The following is a 17,884-nucleotide window of genomic DNA, read 5'->3' on the forward strand; positions in this document are numbered from 1 at the left end:
GTTAATTAACCTGATGAGACGATTTGTTTAACTAACACCAACATGCAACGCAAACCGGCAACGAGCGTAGCGTATATATTTAAAACGTAATAAATTAAAAGTGCGTTATACATTCAGTAATGTGCGTTGATGCGATGGTTAGGGGTCTGGCTACGCGAGACTACAGGAACTGTTGATTGATATCAGTCTCCTGCTACGTGACTTTTCGACGTGACTTTCCAGCGTGATCTGATCTCTTTTCTAGCATTGATCTGATTGACATGCATACCTTGATTAAGATCAACATTGCTAGAACATTAGCTGGAGCGTTAGCTCGTCGATCAGCAGCCATTGTCTCGCGACGGTTTCGACCATTGTTTTCGCTGTCTTTTCGTCACGGAGCTTTCCAACACCGGTCCCTAAAGCTGTCACAATTCAGGTAAGACTTTGAATCAGTTCGCGACGTTCTCTAAGCAACAGCGTGCTACGCAAGTTCTTAATTAGTAATGGATGTCTAGTCGATAGACGGATGTGGGTGGTATTACCGTATGATTGTGTCACATTCCCCTAAGTTGACGGCCATTGTTTGTGGCCCAGAAATTTTCCGTCGGCTAGGCCGCCTGTCTGGCTTGTTGATTGCGTTGGTGTATGTTTGGTCTTGGAGATGATCCTGCTGATGCTCTTCCCCATATAGTCGCCCATGCACTCTTGTCTGCAGTCTCATCGGGAATTCTGTCGGTAGGCTTCCACGAGCTGCAGGAAATTTTGGCGCGTTCAGTTGCTCCGGTGTTCCTCTGCTGAGTTAGGAGTGAGATGCATGGTGATGCGAAGCGAGGAAGCTTCTTCAGAGGGTGCTCCGTCATGTTGAGACATATACCACGTGGTTCCTACTTCTATAGCTTCTGTGTTTTTTACCCTACTATACACAGGGTATCTGGAGTATTCGCCGTTATGCGGAAGACTTCTCTGTATGAATAAACAAGTTCAGTTCAGTTGAGAGACCGGGTGCGTCAATTGCATGCCCCTATTGAATGTCACTACAATATGTAGAATTGATTTGTACTTTAGTAGAAGTGTTGAGTTTTAATTAAATTATTTCAAAACAAACGTTGGTGCTCCTTTGTTTCGCGGACTCGATCCACAGTTAGTGGCATGGGTATGTCGACTTGTGTTGTGCGTGTCATAGTCCATGGATTTCTTCTTTGATAGATATAGGCTGAGTGCTGATTTGCATATATTGGTGGTAGTGTCTCCCCCACAGGAAACACAACGATCGCTATTGAATAGCCAAATGGTGCTTGAATACCGTCGGACCGGCGCGAAACTTAGCGAAAGTAATTAGTATAGTTCTGGTACATTACGTTGATTCTGGTCATGCGATGTTGACGTGTGATCACGAGCGTTAGTCTAACACGTAGGGCGAGAATGGCTTATCTTCTCGACTATATGAAGTCACCGAGACTGTGCAGCAGCTGCAGCTTCCGTAAGCTAAAAGCTAGCAGCCCAAGGTTTAAGCATTCTAGTGCTGCTTCATTACTTCAGTTAGTAGAAATTCATTGCATGATGCACTTCAGTGCAGATGCCGTTACATATATGGTATCAGTTTCTCTCAGCGTTGTCGTTCTAGGTTTCTCTGATCTCTGAACTGGCAGGTTTCCTTGTTTGCATTGCGGCTGCATGCTGTGTATGTCTAATTAATTAGTGACTAATCAAACTTTACTGACTATATCTAGCACTCTAGTACTGGTGCAATCCGCATCTCTACACATTCTGATTCTGTACACTGCACTCTACTTCTTGACTCACTAACTCGGGAACTAAACGGGCGTGTTTTCAATCACGTGCATAATCTGTATTGTGTCCCTTTAAGTAGAATTATTTCAAACTTTAGTAGAAATAGTTAATTATGGCACAAATTTCGCGCCATACCAGAGCAAGCGAACTTCTATAACATTTATTTAGAAGAGAAAGCGAGTTGCTATCGTACAGTTAGATCAAAATTTTAAAGGTCTATTTTTTAGTATCATAATCTCCTATCTTCATGACTACTTTTTACGTACTATCTGTCTAAGTTTCTTTCAAGTTATTAATACCCAATTTTTGTTGCAGATCTTTTAGTGCACTAGAGAGTGACTATCTTCAACACAGCAGTGTTCCAACCATGTTTTTCCAGGATCAGCTACCTCCTCTACCAATACCAACTCTTGATGAATCCTGCAGACGTTTTTTAGATGCACTGTCGCCTTTCGTATCAAAGGAAGAAATGAAAACTGCAAAACGTTTAGTTTCAGAATTTGCCGCAGGAGTTGGAAAAGAGCTACAACAAAAGCTGGAGTCCTTACCTCCCACTTTTGCGCAAGGTCATGTAATGTAGATGCTTGTTTGTGATTGGGTATATGTGTGTTCGTTGCTTTGTTTGTGTGCGGGTACTTGTGGAGTAGAAATTTTGCTTTGAATATACTTAATTGAGTACTCCAAGGGATATTGTGTTAGTTGTGCTGTATTTCTCTTGGAAGAGACAGAGAATGCATGCTTTCAGTTTTGGTGTGGTGAGATAGCTCAGTTGGTTGGGGAGTCATCTTATCTACTTTCTGTTCGCGTTGACTTTGCGCTTTGAAAATCTGTAATAACTTCTGCGCAATAGGGCGAACAGGGACGATCTTAGAAATGTTTACATCCGGGACCTTGAAGGCTTGCAAGTTCAAGTCACAGTAATGGTAGGCTATAGCAATTTCCCTAGTTAAAAGTACATTCCGTCATTTAGTGCTGCGCTCCCGCAAACTTAATTGCATATTATACGCAATTAAGTTGGAAAGTTGGGCTGAACTACAGGCAAAGCTGGATATCAGAGCGTAGTCACATTAGAAATAGCAAGGAAAACGCACGGGAGCGATTTTGCAATCTCGATGTTGAAGGAGAGTTCGGATCGCTCGCAAACCAGCTCGTAATCTTCATCAGGTCCAAGGCACCATATAGGTTACGTTTTACACAAAACCAGGTTCGAACAAGCGAGCGCTACATATCAGCGTAAAAACAGAGTGCATACGATGATGACGTGATAAGCAATAATTAGGTCACGTGATTAGTCCAAGAGCACAAATGCAGTGCTTCTTGTCGCTTCAGCCTTACATCTGAATCCACACCCGTTTCATAACCTACGACCATATTTTTAAAGCATCTCGCGAGTGTCTTCTAACATTCTGACGCTATCAAAGCTCATAGCGTTAGCGCGCGTTGACGGAATGTTTCACGTAACCATCGTATGCGTTTAGTTTCAGGCTGTTTGCTACTAATATCTAATGCTCTCATTACTAGCTTTGCCTGTAGTTCAGACCAACCTTTTATCTTGATTGCGCAGCTATGCAATCAAGTTTGCATGGGCGTAGGGCTAAATGATGGATTCGACGTGCGCGAGCAAAATTTGGTGGCACTGCAACTCGCCACTGTTGGGGATCCTGTCTTACACACACACACACACACACACACACACACACACACACACACACACACACACACACACACACACACACACACACACACACACACACACACACACACACACGCACACGCACACGCACACGCACACGCACACGCACACGCACACGCACACGCACACACACACACACACACACACACACACACAAACACACACACAAACACACACACACACACACACACACACACACACACACACACACACACACACACACACTCCATTCCAACAAAACGTTATGCACTAGACTATATAGTTTTCAATATTCAAAAATAGTATTTTTAACATTTAAATGCTGTACGTTCAGCCTACTGCGCGCGCACAAGTGTGTTGCTCTTGCAGGATGTGAAGGTTCGATAGACATGCAGAAATGCATGACTCGGGAAAGTACGCATAATGTGTGCAATAGTATTACCGGTATATGATAAATGTTAACCTTTATTTGCGGACAGTAGTACAGTTGCATTCTACAGAAGTAGAGCATCGGAATAAATTTTGTTATTTTAGACTATTGTATAAGAGGGGGACTTTTGGAAGGCAGGAACCCTCTTCCTCGTTTTGGGTCGGTTGCAGTAGAAATTACTCCACTGAGTGGCTTTGGAAAAGACCAACACGTAAGCACAGTATGTAACGATTGTTTTGTCACAATTGATTTACACTCTTGATGCTCTATGCGCTAGATCTCAACAGCAGCAAGGATGGTACGAACAATTCTGCGATTTGAAAATACACGAAGAGCAAACAAACTACACCCCGAATTATGGGAGATTAAACCGCACTTGGAGAATGTTTTAAATCAGTTGCAGAACAGGTATAGTCAAAGCAAACACAACACAAGGAAGTTGCAAGCAGTACAGACTGGCGAGTCTATACTATACCTTGGTAACACAAATACCCAATTCGTGATCACAAAATTGTACTCATCGTTATCAATTAATGCACTAGACGTAATAAGGCATAAAATTTGTAGAAAGTTTTTTCCTATAAACACCCTGTCCTTGTTTATCAGTTTCTAGCAAAAAGTATGTCCAGGTGTACAGGCAAACCAAATTATTTTGAACGCTAACGTATACTGTCTCACGACTTAAGCATGATAAGCAAGGTTCACGCAAGCTACGACAAAAGGACCTTCGTACGTTTTAATGATTGTAAGAACAAAGTAGAAAACTACAATCGTATAAATTGAAGTGGTCGTCCACGATCCCTTATAAAATTGGTTGAATCATTGGCTAATGTTCTGCAGTGTTCTGCCAAGACATAAGAAATGCTCAGATACATCTGCTGATAAGGGTCTCTAATTTTTCTAAAATTTTATTAGTAACATTACACATGATAATTTTTGCTTGCCTATATGAAAAAATTGGTAGTACAACATTTTTAAATAGAATAAATGATAAATATAATTATTAATTAATAAGTAATATACAAAATTGTTTCTAGTCCCAAGCCAGTAATGTATGAAGGGAAAAGAGGTCTACCTATGAGCATGGACAATTATTCATTGCTGTTTAATTCTTGCCAAATTCCAAAAGTCGGAAAGGACGAAGTGAGAAAATACGAGAACAGCAATCATATTGTAGTGATGCGCAACGGTCACATTTATACGGCGGATGTTATTGACGAAGATGGTAAGCAAACGTTAATTCTCTTTATTGATGACAAGTACATTATATATAGTTTCCTTTTTTCTGGTGTGATAGGTCGCTTAGCATCCACCCGTCAGATACACCAACAGCTACAGGAGATAGTCAATGAGACAAATTCTCCTGCTGACATTCCGGTTGCAGTACTGACGACTACAGAACGAGACGACTGTGCCAAATCTATGGAAATGCTGAGAGAGAAAAACCCAAAATTGTTAAATTTAATTGAAAGCGCAATCTTTGTTTTGAGCTTGGATGATAACGAAGCTGATACAAAGAAAGAGATTATGGAAGCACTTCAATTTGGCGATGGAGGAAACAGGTACCTGACGAATTAAATCTACTGCAACAATTAGTAATGAAAATTGTCTGAATTTGAAACGGGGTGATAGAGTAATGTAAAGAGACAAGACAGGGATGACTGCATTGTGTTTGCTCAGTACGTTACAGCCAAATATTCTGCTATACTAGTACTACACAAGCCCTATTGTCGCTGCAGTCCAATCTATAGTTTGCTCAATGGAACGTTTGGTTATGCACACACAAAGAACCTCCTTCTTACATGTGTATACAACACTGACCTAACTTCAGCGGCAACGATGTAGGGCTTGTGTACTATTATAGAAGAAGTGTTTGCTGCTTATCATCAATATAATCTAAGCCCCAATCAGCAACCTATGAATGGTGACTATCTATAGAATAGGTCATCGTGAAACAAGCTACAAGTGTACAAAACGAGGAGCTCCAATAATAGCATGCAGGTTGGCCCCATGCAATATGATTAGCAGCATATCAAAATTCGATAGCAAGGCGCCAGTGACGAACGCTCAGTTTTTAGACAGTCAATTGCTACACAGTATACGTCTTTCCTGACAAGTTCTGGTCTATACTTAATAGACATAGACCAGGATAACCCTTATCCCGGATACTGCAGTTCTTGACTCCGATATGCCTGGGTACCGAGGCTACACTACAAAACACCTGCCCGCATACTATACTAATGAACCGTTTCTCTAGTCTGCGCTACTCTAGCGACAGGATGACGCTTGACGCACTAATTATTCCCACTCCAGTAGGTTTTAAGTTGCCTCTATATTCAATACCTACTGAACGGGTAAATACCTGGATACGGGACCTAGAACGTTACGCCCACAAGTTTACCCGACCAGACTCGGGGTACGTCCATGCCTAGTTACGTCAATGACCAGGTCACTGACATTGATGCCATTGAGAAGCTTTATAAATGTTTTGAGTCTTTGTTTACAAAGCTAACGCAGAATGTGTCTCTAGCACAAAGTATTACGCGATTCCAATTTTGCGGTTTTTAATTAGTTACAGGTAAACAACGTGCTCCAAGTAGCCAAAAGTTACACTGCACGCGATATCGTGAAATTGAACATAGGTATAACACTTCAGCTCTCTCCTTTATCCGGGTTTGATTTATGCAAGTTGAAACTAAACAATAACAACAACAATCTTACGGTATGCTATTTTTGTGGTTTTTCAATCGTTTACAGCAACAAAATTCTCTACAAACACCAAATTTTGTAATGCACGCCGTATCATGGAATTCAACGTGCGTATTACATTTCAGCTCTGTACCTTATCTGCTTTTTGAGTTATAGTTGTATAGGTAAGTTGAAACATAACAGCGACAACAAACAACATTAAGACTTAACTAAAAGGACCTTAGTAAATAGCTAACTTGATATTAATGCAGGATGCAATTTACATTTAGCCATTCCCGTATTTTGAACCCACTAACTTGCGGTGTTCTATGGTGTTGAAATTAGATTTCGATGTAACCGTAATTCAAAATAGTAATTTTCCTATATATATATATATATAGCAGCCACTGTCGTGTTTGGTGATTTAGCGTTACTCTCATCTGTAGGCAGATTTTAGATAAATGTGTGTGTGTGTGTGTGTGTGTGTGTGTGTGTGTGTGTGTGTGTGTGTGTGTGTGTGTGTGTGTCTGTGTGTGTGTGTGTAGGTGGTTTGGCAAAAGCGCCCTCGCAATTGTTGGAAAGTCTGGATACATAGGAATAGTAACGACGGACTACTGTGGAGACGGTAAAGTATTCTTTCGCTTGGCTGGCGAACTTATTACCAATATGTCGCAAGCGACACTTCTCGAAGATGAGTCACGTGATTTTGCCCGGAGTAGCATTTCTCGCCTTGACTTTAATCTTGATTCTAATCTTGTGTCTAAAGTGAACGAGGCACAAAAGAAGTTTGTCTTACTCAGGAGTGACATGCCATTTCAACAAGTGATCTGTGACGACTTTGACTATGCTCTCATTAAAAAGAGGAAACTGAGTCCGGACTTTATTGTAAAACTAACAGCTCAGGTAATATATAACAGATGTTTTAATTGTTTACTTACAATAATAATTAATGTATCTCTAGCTTGCTTTTTATACAATGCGCATGCGTTTTCCAGTTGCTACTGATGTTGCAAGTACTGCATTCTACAAAGACGGTCAGTCTGCAGAGTCACTGATAGTCACTCAAGATTCTGCCGCTTTCGTCAACGCTGCAGTGGCTAATGAAAGGGTCAGTGACAAAGGGCGTTTGTTTGACTTGCTGACTGCGGCCTCTCGTACTAACCAAATGAGGATATTTGATACCATGCAAGGTACAACGTATATCATTGGCATATAAATGCTAATAAGTTGTTCTAATGTAGTTTTGATAGGGAAATCGTTTAGTTACCATTTTCTAACTCTGGAGTATCTAGCTGAAGAGCTTGGCGAGAAAATACCATTGTTTGAAAGCAAATTATACAGGAAGGCAAAAAAGATAGACTTTATAATGTACCCAATGTATTCAGACGTTGAATTTGCCTATTTGCCATATACTAATGTTGAACACGGTTCGTCGTGGGAGGTCTCTTATGTGATCGGTCCAAATTCTGGCAAGCTGAACGTTATATGTTGCTCTGTTGACGCTGGTGAGTATCTGTCGCACATCAAATCGAGTCTGAGTACGATTATGGATGTCGTGAAGAATGGAGCGCAGTAAACATTAACTTGAATTGCGACGTATACTGCTGAGTAACAATAGCGCGAGTAGTCTAGTACAAGGTGCTATTCTAGTACACACACACGCGCGCGCGCGTTTATGATGATAGAATTGTAATTTAAAACTTCGAGCGTTTCAAGGTTGAGTGTTGCTGCACGTAAATGGCTTTATACTTCTTATGCTTGAACATTAGCACTTTGCTGGTAAGAAAGGTCATCGTGCGACTACAGCGCAGAACAGCATTTTGAAAAGAGTATTGTATGTATCCTTAATGTCAATAATCATTGTTACTCATGCCTATAAAAATTACATTAATTAACAAAAACATATGTTTTCAATATTTTGTTCTGACTAGTAGTCAGGTTGCAAGTATATCGTACTAACATAATGAGTACTACACAAAATATCTATTGCAACAAAAGTGTTTGTCAAAGTACAGTATTTTCAAGTATCTTCTGTGTCTAAAATATATTTTGATTTTAGGTTTTAACTTTAACTTAATTTATGAGGAGGTATGTTTGATCAATGAATGGGTCCGTATGCGTTTGAGGATGTGTTGCCAAATTGTGTAATGCGCAACTGCTCCACGTTCTCGTTTTTGGTCGTACACGTCACCTCTGCATGTTCGTGTTTGGTTTAAACCTGAAAGTCTTCGGAGGAACAATATATTATATGCAGACTATGCTTACAGGATGCATGGAATCATATAATTTGAAGCAAAATACAAATCGGAATCGGGCGTAAAAACTCAACATGTTCTTTTTCACGCATGCTGAGCTTGCTTTTGACACAAAAAATGTGTTTAACACGATTTTATTAAACGTGTGATAGCGTAGAATCGTTTGTCTCCTCTTCTGATAGAATTATTTGTATAATTTTTTTTAGAAAGAGTGCCGCTATTCAGAAAGTTTTTGTTTAATTAGTAATATCGATTACAACAAACGAATGGTATTGAAAGGAACTTTAGTTAAAAATGAATAGATTATCATAAATAATGTGTACAACTATGCTTCCGACACTAAGGATAATTAAAAGATATGATGACAACTCTATCTGACAACCAAGCCTCTAATGCTATACACGTGTATTCCGATTTCTACAAGTTAGCAACCTTTCTGAGTTTAATATGTCCGGATTGGCAAACTTACTTACTTCGACGCCGGTTAGTGACATCCAAGGTGTCATGCCGATTGCTAACCCGTTGCCCAAGCTGGGTTATATTCGGATTGACTCTGCCTATGATAAGTCCCCTCTTCTAGGGGAAAATGTACGCAACCTCCCAAGATTTGATGATGTTCACATCAACACGGTCATAACCTTGTTGTTGTTCTAGGTCAAGCGACATCGTTTCAAGGTACGTAAGACGCTGTGCAGCCGTCACTCTAATACCTATAGCTACGCTAGCACGACAACGACTAGTGTTATGAACTGATTTCTTTTCTGTATATATTACTTAGTTAGAGCAATGATCTGATTGGCATGAATACTTTGACCATGATCAACATTGTTAGAGAATATCTGCTGCAACGTTTGTTCGTCGATCAGAGTTGATTGCCTCGCAACGCTTAATATTTCCAACGCAGTTTCCGCTGTCTTTTGCCCCACGGGTCTTTGTCCCTGCGGCTGTCACAATTCAGGTTGGAATTCGTATCATTGTCACGAACGGAACTAGAAGAAGTCTGCTTTAGCGTGGGACGCGTTGAGCTCCCACAGTTTCTTGCGGAGAAGACAAAATTTACCAGACAATGAACACACGTCCTTGTCGTAACGGCACGTCAAGTAGTCGGCTCCGTTATTCTTCTTCTGATAGCCTAGCTCGATCAGAAATCGGTATAGCCTCTCAACGATAATGCCCGTCGTATTACTCTGTCATTCACTTACTTCCTTTGCTTTACAAATCACAGATGTTGATGGTTAGTTTGCAGAATAAACTCTCGACCATATAGAAAATTCTCAGATTCTTTACGCTCCAAATATTAGCTAGACATTCCTTTTCTGTGACTGAAAACTTCTGCATACTCACGCTTCGTCAACTTCATACTGGCCGTTATATTCCTGCATAAGAATAGCACTGATTCCAATCTCGAATACAAAGTATACTTGATTGTGATCGGGCAGGTGGAGTATCGGTAGCATTGATCATAACATTGAACGCTGAGGAAGCTTTTTCTTGGGCGTCGCCCCAATACATTCTACTTTGCTGTCCATTCTTGGTCAGGTCACTGTCCGATTGATGCAGCAATTGTCACATACTTTGGCACGTAGTCGCGATAATACAGTCAGTTCAGTGAATGATCGGACGTTCTTCGTGGTTCCTAGTCTAGCAGCCTTCCTGACTATTATATATGGGGAACTGGACACAAAAAGTAATGATGTGACACTAAGATCTATTGAAGAACTCTGAACAATAACAACTAATAGAAAAGCAATGCGATACAAGCTATTTTGTCTACAACTACAACATTTAAAGTCCCGTGCATTTGCGGTATGCGCAGACACATTTTCCTCCCCTCTAAAACGACATGTCACAACTCAGATTTTTGGGAAACTTTTGGAGTCTCGTTGATCGACGTAGAAGGAGAGCGTGCGTCGTGTACAGGTCTCACAGTAGATGTCGTTCTATAGCCTGAGTCTGTTTAGCTCCAGTGTTGATCCCCACGTCCATGAAAAATTTAGAGGGTCGTTCAGGCTTACAGCTGTGCTAGTGCTAGCTATGATGACAGAAACCATCGAATAGAACCCGCTGTGGTTTCTCATTTTCATCTGGTTAAGGAGATAGTATTTCTTAAAAGAATATATATTTTGGTGGATCCAGTAGAGGTATATTAGCTGCAGATTCTTTGTCCATGTTTCCTGTTTCTAGGATCTGGTCTGTGTGCCGACGCCATACTATATACAATTGTCCATTTCCTAACGGCAAGAAATAGACCCACTTCTTTCTAAGACTCTACGTGTATCACCACTTTTCCCGCCCCAATGCCGTCTAAGATAAAAGATTGGCGGGAATTTATATTTGCTATTTGATAAGAAATTGATGGACGAAGCATAATAGCGGATTCTATTTTGGCGGTTAGAAATCGTTGTTTGATAACTGATATATGTCTTACCGTAAATGGTCATGGAGGAGTTTGTGATTGGCAGCTGTGTTCGTGGCTCACATTTCCCTATCTTACTGGTCTCCAACTACTGCCCAGTGATGAAGAACTGCGCTGCTGTACGTGTCAGTGCAAAGAACGGAAGCTGCGTGAACGTGACAGTCCAACTTCATACATAGCCTCACGGCCTCATTCATAGGCACAACAGACAGCAAGCAGAGATTACCTACCATCTTGTGGCCTCATGCGCATGACGTACCATCACATCGCCAAATGATGCCTGATGTACGTGGTTGATGACGTCAACATATCATTGTGGCCAAATTACGGGCAGATTTTATATTGGCTGTCTCTGAAACGTCCGCCAATCCATCAAAATTAATTTCGCGCTAAAATGTTATTCCAGACGGTACTTCTTCCAATTTAGATTGTAAAACCTCTAGCCTTGCTCTTAGCATCTTGATACTTGTTGTCCTTGCTTCTTGTAGACCTTCTTCTTGATGCTAGGATAAAGTCAGTCTAGTCGTGTCCAAAGATGGGGCGACAAGAACAGCTCCGGATCCGATGGCAATATACCAATAGTGGAATGAGAGATATTTCAGTAGTTCAACAGAATACGAGACAGCTTTTGATAAATATTCTCAGCCCTTATGATGTTGGTGAGCTTTTAGGGCATTTTTAGGGTTTGAACAAACCGTTCTGCCTCGCTAATAGTATATATATATGAGTGATATGGAGCACTTTGGTGTGTTTTACTTCATTCACCTGAAGGAATTCCTTCGTGAGCCACTATGCGAGATTAGTGGTTCTGGAATTTCCTAAGGGCTGAACAATGACTTCAGAACTTTGATAGCTCTTCCTAATGTAGTTGAATTTATAGTTATTTTTAGGCCATTTGGAATGGACATCAACAGCTACGAAAATCACTCTGCTGAGAAACGGTCCTGCTAAATGTATATGTATATACTTTCGCATGGCCGGGTAGGCAATGCCCAAGCATGCAATGCCTACTAGTTGATTCACGACCTACACAATCTCTGACAATTTACCTACTAAATATGTCTGTCGATTCCTGGTCACCAATTTCTGGCAACCACACCTAGCCTAGCCAAACACTTCTTTCGTACAATACCAGAATGACTTGTATGTAATTCTTCCTTGACGTCTGGATGTGGTGATGGTGGAATCGCCAATCACACACCTCTAAACAAGCAGCCATTCTCTATTGTATTCCTCCTTGTTGGCAATTAAAGAAGAGAAGCAGCCTAACATCAATAGTTTCAAGCGATTCTCTCTGGGCGTAACGCAGAACATTGCACAAAACAGGATCAGTTGCAGTCTCTCCTTCAGTTAGCCTTGCTGCTGTAACAGGTAACTTATTGATCTGTCTGAAGTTGATGACACGGCTGCAGCATGCAGCTTTACCCGTTTCCTCTTTCCGCGTAATTTGGGCAGCTAGAGGTAAGGGGGACAGTGAATCAGGGCCCCCATCAGTATAGAGCTGCATGATTGGTTTACTCCTGACTCCGATTTCTGTTGAAATTTCAGCAGCATGACGAAGTGCAGAACTCTGCTCAAATACAGCATCTTTAAAGGAAACAAAAACTCTGCATCGGTAGAAGGATCCTGATATTGTGTCAGGAATGGTTAGAAACAAAGACACACTCGGAATGATTGAGCAAGCAGTAAAGTCATGATCTCCAACAATCACCTTTGTCCACAGCAACGATCACCTGCTTTCCACGTTCCACTGCTGCAAGTGGATATCCGGTTCCCCTACCTTGCAGTGATGTTTATCATCTTGGCAAATCATGACACTGTGAGATCTAAAACCAACTGCAAACTCTCGAAGATACCTGTACAATGCTGATGCATAGTGGCTGTCAGGGTGAGTCAGGCGCATCTGACGAGCCTGTACCATGTATTTTACTTTCAAGCGTCCAGTATACTGAGCAGCTGTTGCACGGGCAGGGTCTTTGGGCCAGAACTGAAATGCCAGCCACTTGACAGATGGCTTTGGGACTTCGACTTCTAGACGGCTACAGACAATCCTATGTAGATCAGGAACAGACACAGCAGATGCAATGTGCACAACATCCCCATGACGACGGTCATCCACTGCAGTGGCTGCTGCCTCTGTCAAGTACTTGTCACACTCTTCCCAAAACTGTTCATACAGAGCTGGCCTTCCTTCATTCAACTGGCGAAGATCCCACAAAAGACTATCGTCTTCAGCATCAATGGCAAGGAGAACACGACGATCAACATCTGCCTGCCTTGCAGAAACTGCAGCACACGAGTCTTCAGTAAGCAAACGATACATCCACCTAATGACAGCTGGTTGTACATTACACAGTCTTCCAACATGCTCTTGAAAGTCTTTCCTCATTTGGCGTGTGTGATAGATCGGTAGCTTACTTTCAATATCACTGATGACAGAATAGTTTCATTGTAGTAGTTGTCATAACTTCATCAGAAGGTATTCTCCAGGCATACAGGTAATCTCCCAAGTTGTTTCCAGTTGAATATGTTAGTAAGACCACTTGAAATGGAAGCGATGATCGAAGCTGCTGACGATAGGCCTTCCTGGATGCTATATTCCTTGGCTCATGGTCATTGACAAAAACAGGGCAGTAATACTTTGCACTTTGAAGAGCCTCTACAAGAGGCACAAACTGAGCTTGCTTCTCTGGCTTGACAAATTGTACAGCCGACAAGAGTTCCAGCTTCTCATAGTCACTGGCAGAGCTACGCACGGCCAGGCTTCTGCAGTGGTTGACAGAGACTGCTGTATTCTGTTCATCAAGACGACAAGCATACTTCTTCATGGATTCCGCAAGTGTAGAAATATCATCTCTCAGTTTTGTGGCTTCGAGACGCTGCATCCACAGCTGTTGTGACCTTTCCATCAGTTGCTTCGACAAACGGTGCAGTTGAACAGCAGAGAGATTTGGTCTTGTATGTTTATGTCTCTCTGGATTGTTGTAGCCTTTGAGCGGTTTGAAGGACTCAGGAATATGGCAACCCCTAACCTCCAGTTTATCATGGTGGCCATCAAGTATCCACAGTGCCTCACTTAAATTGTGTATAAATGGCAGACCATGTGATTGTACACCAGACAACGTCCAACCGATAACTGCATTCTTGAGGAAGTTCAGTACATCATCTTTCAATCGTTCAATTGAGTTCAAAGTTCGATTAAATGGTTTTGGCCAGTGATTCCTGCCATTAAATGCGGCTTGAGCTCCACAGGAGAGTACCTCAAACGCGTTCCTAGACGAGTGAACTCCAGCTGTGACAGACTGTTCCGTTGGTTCAATAACAAATTCGACGGAAATAGATTTGCCAACAAACTCCAGTACGTCAGCAAGAGTCGTGTCCGTAGGGCACCGTTGGCCTGATTCACGTGAAGATTGACCTCCAGCACTCACTAGAGCAGTCACGGGTCTACCTAGATGGTTTGATACTAAACTATAAATGTCCTCGGCCCCTACAACAGGCAACTTCGAACAAGACGCAGTACAATCACTAGACACACATTCAGACGAAGGAGAAGCTAGCCCGACGAACAAACTATCTAACGTTGACTGGAAACAGAACCGAACAAACCGACTAGGAACAACCGTAGAAACCCCGCAAAATACACTAACGGACAACAGAAAAGAACACCCCGTGCCTCCACAACAGCAGACTCTCTTCGACAAGCTCATGGTTGACACGATGCGCGATAGAAGAACCCGGACAAAGCCCGGATGTTTGGCGGAGATGCTAGGTAGGAGAAATCTATCACAAATACACCCTATCAAAACGATACACATACCTGAATAGAGCAGAAATTTGTCGTTAAGTACAAATAATTGAGCTTGCGTACAAAATAAAAAATAAAAAATAAATCCCTGCTGAGCCGAAAATCGGTGCGCGCGCTCCTGTCAAACACCAATTTTTTCTTGTGGCCTTATACATCTAATTTTATTAGCATGTACTTTGATGTGTAAATAATTGATGTTAATCATACTTCCATATTGTATACATTTGACAGAATGGAAATACTGCACTGCAAAGGGGTTGAGAGACAAAATAACAAAGACGCTGCAGATGCAATCAAGTCGTTTCTTGTAAATTGTGTGTGTGTGTGTGTGTGTGTGTGTGTGTGTGTGTGTGTGTGTGTGTGTGTGTGTGTGTGTGTGTGTGTGTGTGTGTGTTGAGTTGTTTCGTGTTGTGTTGTGTTGTGTTTTGTATGGTACTTGTATGTGTGCTAAAAGCGTTTTGATATACTTATAATTGTAACTTGCATATATTTTAATTGGATGTTGTGTGTGCAGAACCTGCATGTTAGTTCACAACCTCGATTTCCAATGTTGTATTTCACTGACAACAGTAAGTCAAAATGTAAACTATTTAGTGCATAGTAGAGTGCATGCTAGCTCCCTAGAACTGGCAATGCAATCATTTTGCCTGTTGAAAGAAATCATTTCTTGATATTAATTTGAATTAATTCTTTTCTTTTGAGGGTTGATTAGCAGTCACTATTTATTATAACTAAAACCTTCCTCTTATGTGTCTTCACTTCCTGATGAAGAGTATTAAAATGTACTTTGAGTACTCAGTTCTACACTTTGTCTACCTCAAGACCGCCGAAAGCCAGCAACACAGCTGATCTAGTGAAGGAGGCATTTAGTTAACAATTCCTGACTTCTCAACAGCAACCCATAGCATGGCAGAAGTGGACGCAATGAAACTGATTATGAATGCCAAACTTTACATCTGATGACAAGTTTTGTAAGACAAAGTTTTGACAAGATCTGGTTTTGTAATCTGGTTTTGTACCAACGTAATTTATCGACAAATCACTGACCCGTCCAGCTGTCTAATATTTGTACGATTCAAGACTCTTGTAGACTCATACCCAGTCCTCTCCTCGCGCGCTCTCCACGTGTTTTAGCACCAAATTATTTTTGTTCCACTAGCGAGGAGAAAGAGTTACAAAGTATATTGTTTTCGTTTTGACGAGTGTAAACCTCTCTTCATGAACATTAACATTGAGCTTCACATCTAGCAGTAGCGAATACACCCTAGACGCGCTCCTGTCGTCTAATAGATAGCTATTGACTACTATTCACTTACTACTGAGCAGCTAGAGATGTCTCTGTTAACTCTGGCTGGAGAAGACATCATTGTCAGGATGTCCACAGCAGACAACACTAATGAGCTTGCACCTTGGGTGACGACAACAATCGCTAATAACCACCTAATATTATTGTGAGTGCTACTCTCTCAATCATTTCCAATAGGATCCTACTAGTGCCTCTCATTTGTAGCCACATATTTTCGTCTCGCGTTACACCTTTGACCAATCAACACACTTATAACCTAGTTCTTCACGTGACATAATATGATACCAGTCCTTCCCCTGGCTGGTGGAACAAAGCACGTGCTAAAACACGTGGAACGCGCGAGGAGAGGACTGAGTACGGGTCTGAGACTAGGATTTTTTATAAGATAATGATAAATGTCCGAATAAGCGACATCCGGCACTTCTTCTCCCACATCGCACGCCTCCAAAACGTACGGGTCAAGTCATGGACTTCCACGCCAATCAGGTCCAGTTTACACACATATCTTGTTTACATCCATACCATTAAAATATGTGGAAGTCAATCCTATAGACATTTACATGTAGCTGACAGGCATGCCACTCGAACGCGTTGCCACTCAGTCACGTGGTAAAACCAATAAAGTCCCGGACGTGAATAAGGTCTATCGGCTCATAGCTGAATAGTTCTATCAGAAGAGGAGACAGACGATTCTACGCTATCACACGTTTAATAAAAACGTCTTAAAGACATTTTCTGTCTCAAAAAACATACTCAGCGTGCGTAAGAAGAACTTGTTGAGATTTTACGCCCGATTCCGATTTGTGTTTTGCTTCAAATTATATGATCCCATGCATCCTGTAGCCACAGTCTGCATATAATATATTATTCCTCCGAAGACTTTCAGGTGTAAACCAAACACAAACATGCAGAGATGACGTGTACGACCAAAAAGGAGAACGTGGAGCAGTTGCGCATTACACAATTTGGCAACGCATCCTCAAACGCATACGTACACATTCATTTACCAACCATGTCTCCACGTTAAGTAAGTTAAAGATAAAACGTAAAATCAAAAAAAATTTCAGACAGAGAAGATACATGAAAGTACATTGGCAAACCCTTTATTTACAATAGACGTTTTTCGTAGTATTCACCATTGTGTTAGAAAGATATACTTGCAACCTGACTATTAGTCAATACAAAACATTGAAAAGATATGTTTTCGTTAATTAACGTAAATTTTATAGGCAGGAATAACAATGATTATTGACACCAAGGATACATACAATACTGTCTTCAAAATGCTGTTCTGCGTTGTAGTCGCAAGATGACTTTTTCTAAACAGCAAAGTGCTAATGTCCATGCATAGGAAGTATAAAACCATACGTGCAGCAACACTCAACCTCGAAAAGCTCGATATTTTAAATTACAATTTTATCATCAACAACGCGTGTGTGTGTGTGTGTGTGTGTGTGTGTGTGTGTGTGTGTGTGTGTGTGTGTGTGTGTGTGTGTGTGTGTGTGTGTGTGTGTGTGTGTGTGTGTGTGTGTACTA

At 41.3% G+C, this 17,884-nt stretch overlaps 1 protein-coding gene across 1 annotated transcript; it reads left to right on the forward strand.

The window, feature by feature from the left end:
- The first annotated feature begins 1,404 nt into the window (after nucleotides 1-1,404).
- LOC134176286 (carnitine O-palmitoyltransferase 2, mitochondrial-like) lies at nucleotides 1,405-8,324 on the forward strand. The gene is made up of 9 exons (XM_062642962.1): nucleotides 1,405-1,487; nucleotides 2,089-2,339; nucleotides 3,980-4,086; nucleotides 4,153-4,283; nucleotides 4,913-5,100; nucleotides 5,173-5,437; nucleotides 7,109-7,466; nucleotides 7,525-7,753; nucleotides 7,814-8,324. Exons 1-9 carry the CDS (start codon nucleotides 1,405-1,407, stop codon nucleotides 8,137-8,139), a joined length of 1,938 nt encoding a protein of 645 aa, XP_062498946.1. The 3' UTR covers nucleotides 8,140-8,324.
- Nucleotides 8,325-17,884: the final 9,560 nt, after the last annotated feature.

This window comes from Corticium candelabrum, chromosome 2 (assembly GCF_963422355.1).
Source record: "Corticium candelabrum chromosome 2, ooCorCand1.1, whole genome shotgun sequence".
Classification (NCBI taxonomy): domain Eukaryota; kingdom Metazoa; phylum Porifera; class Homoscleromorpha; order Homosclerophorida; family Plakinidae; genus Corticium; species Corticium candelabrum.

Excerpts from the sequence above, each read along its gene's own strand:
- LOC134176286 (XM_062642962.1), top strand. The coding sequence starts at position 1,405 with ATGGCTTATCTTCTCGACTATATGAAGTCACCGAGACTGTGCAGCAGC. Across the intron at positions 4,284-4,912 it reads TTAAATCAGTTGCAGAACAG|TCCCAAGCCAGTAATGTATG; the intron begins GTATAGTCAAAG and ends AATTGTTTCTAG. Across the intron at positions 5,438-7,108 it reads TTTGGCGATGGAGGAAACAG|GTGGTTTGGCAAAAGCGCCC; the intron begins GTACCTGACGAA and ends GTGTGTGTGTAG.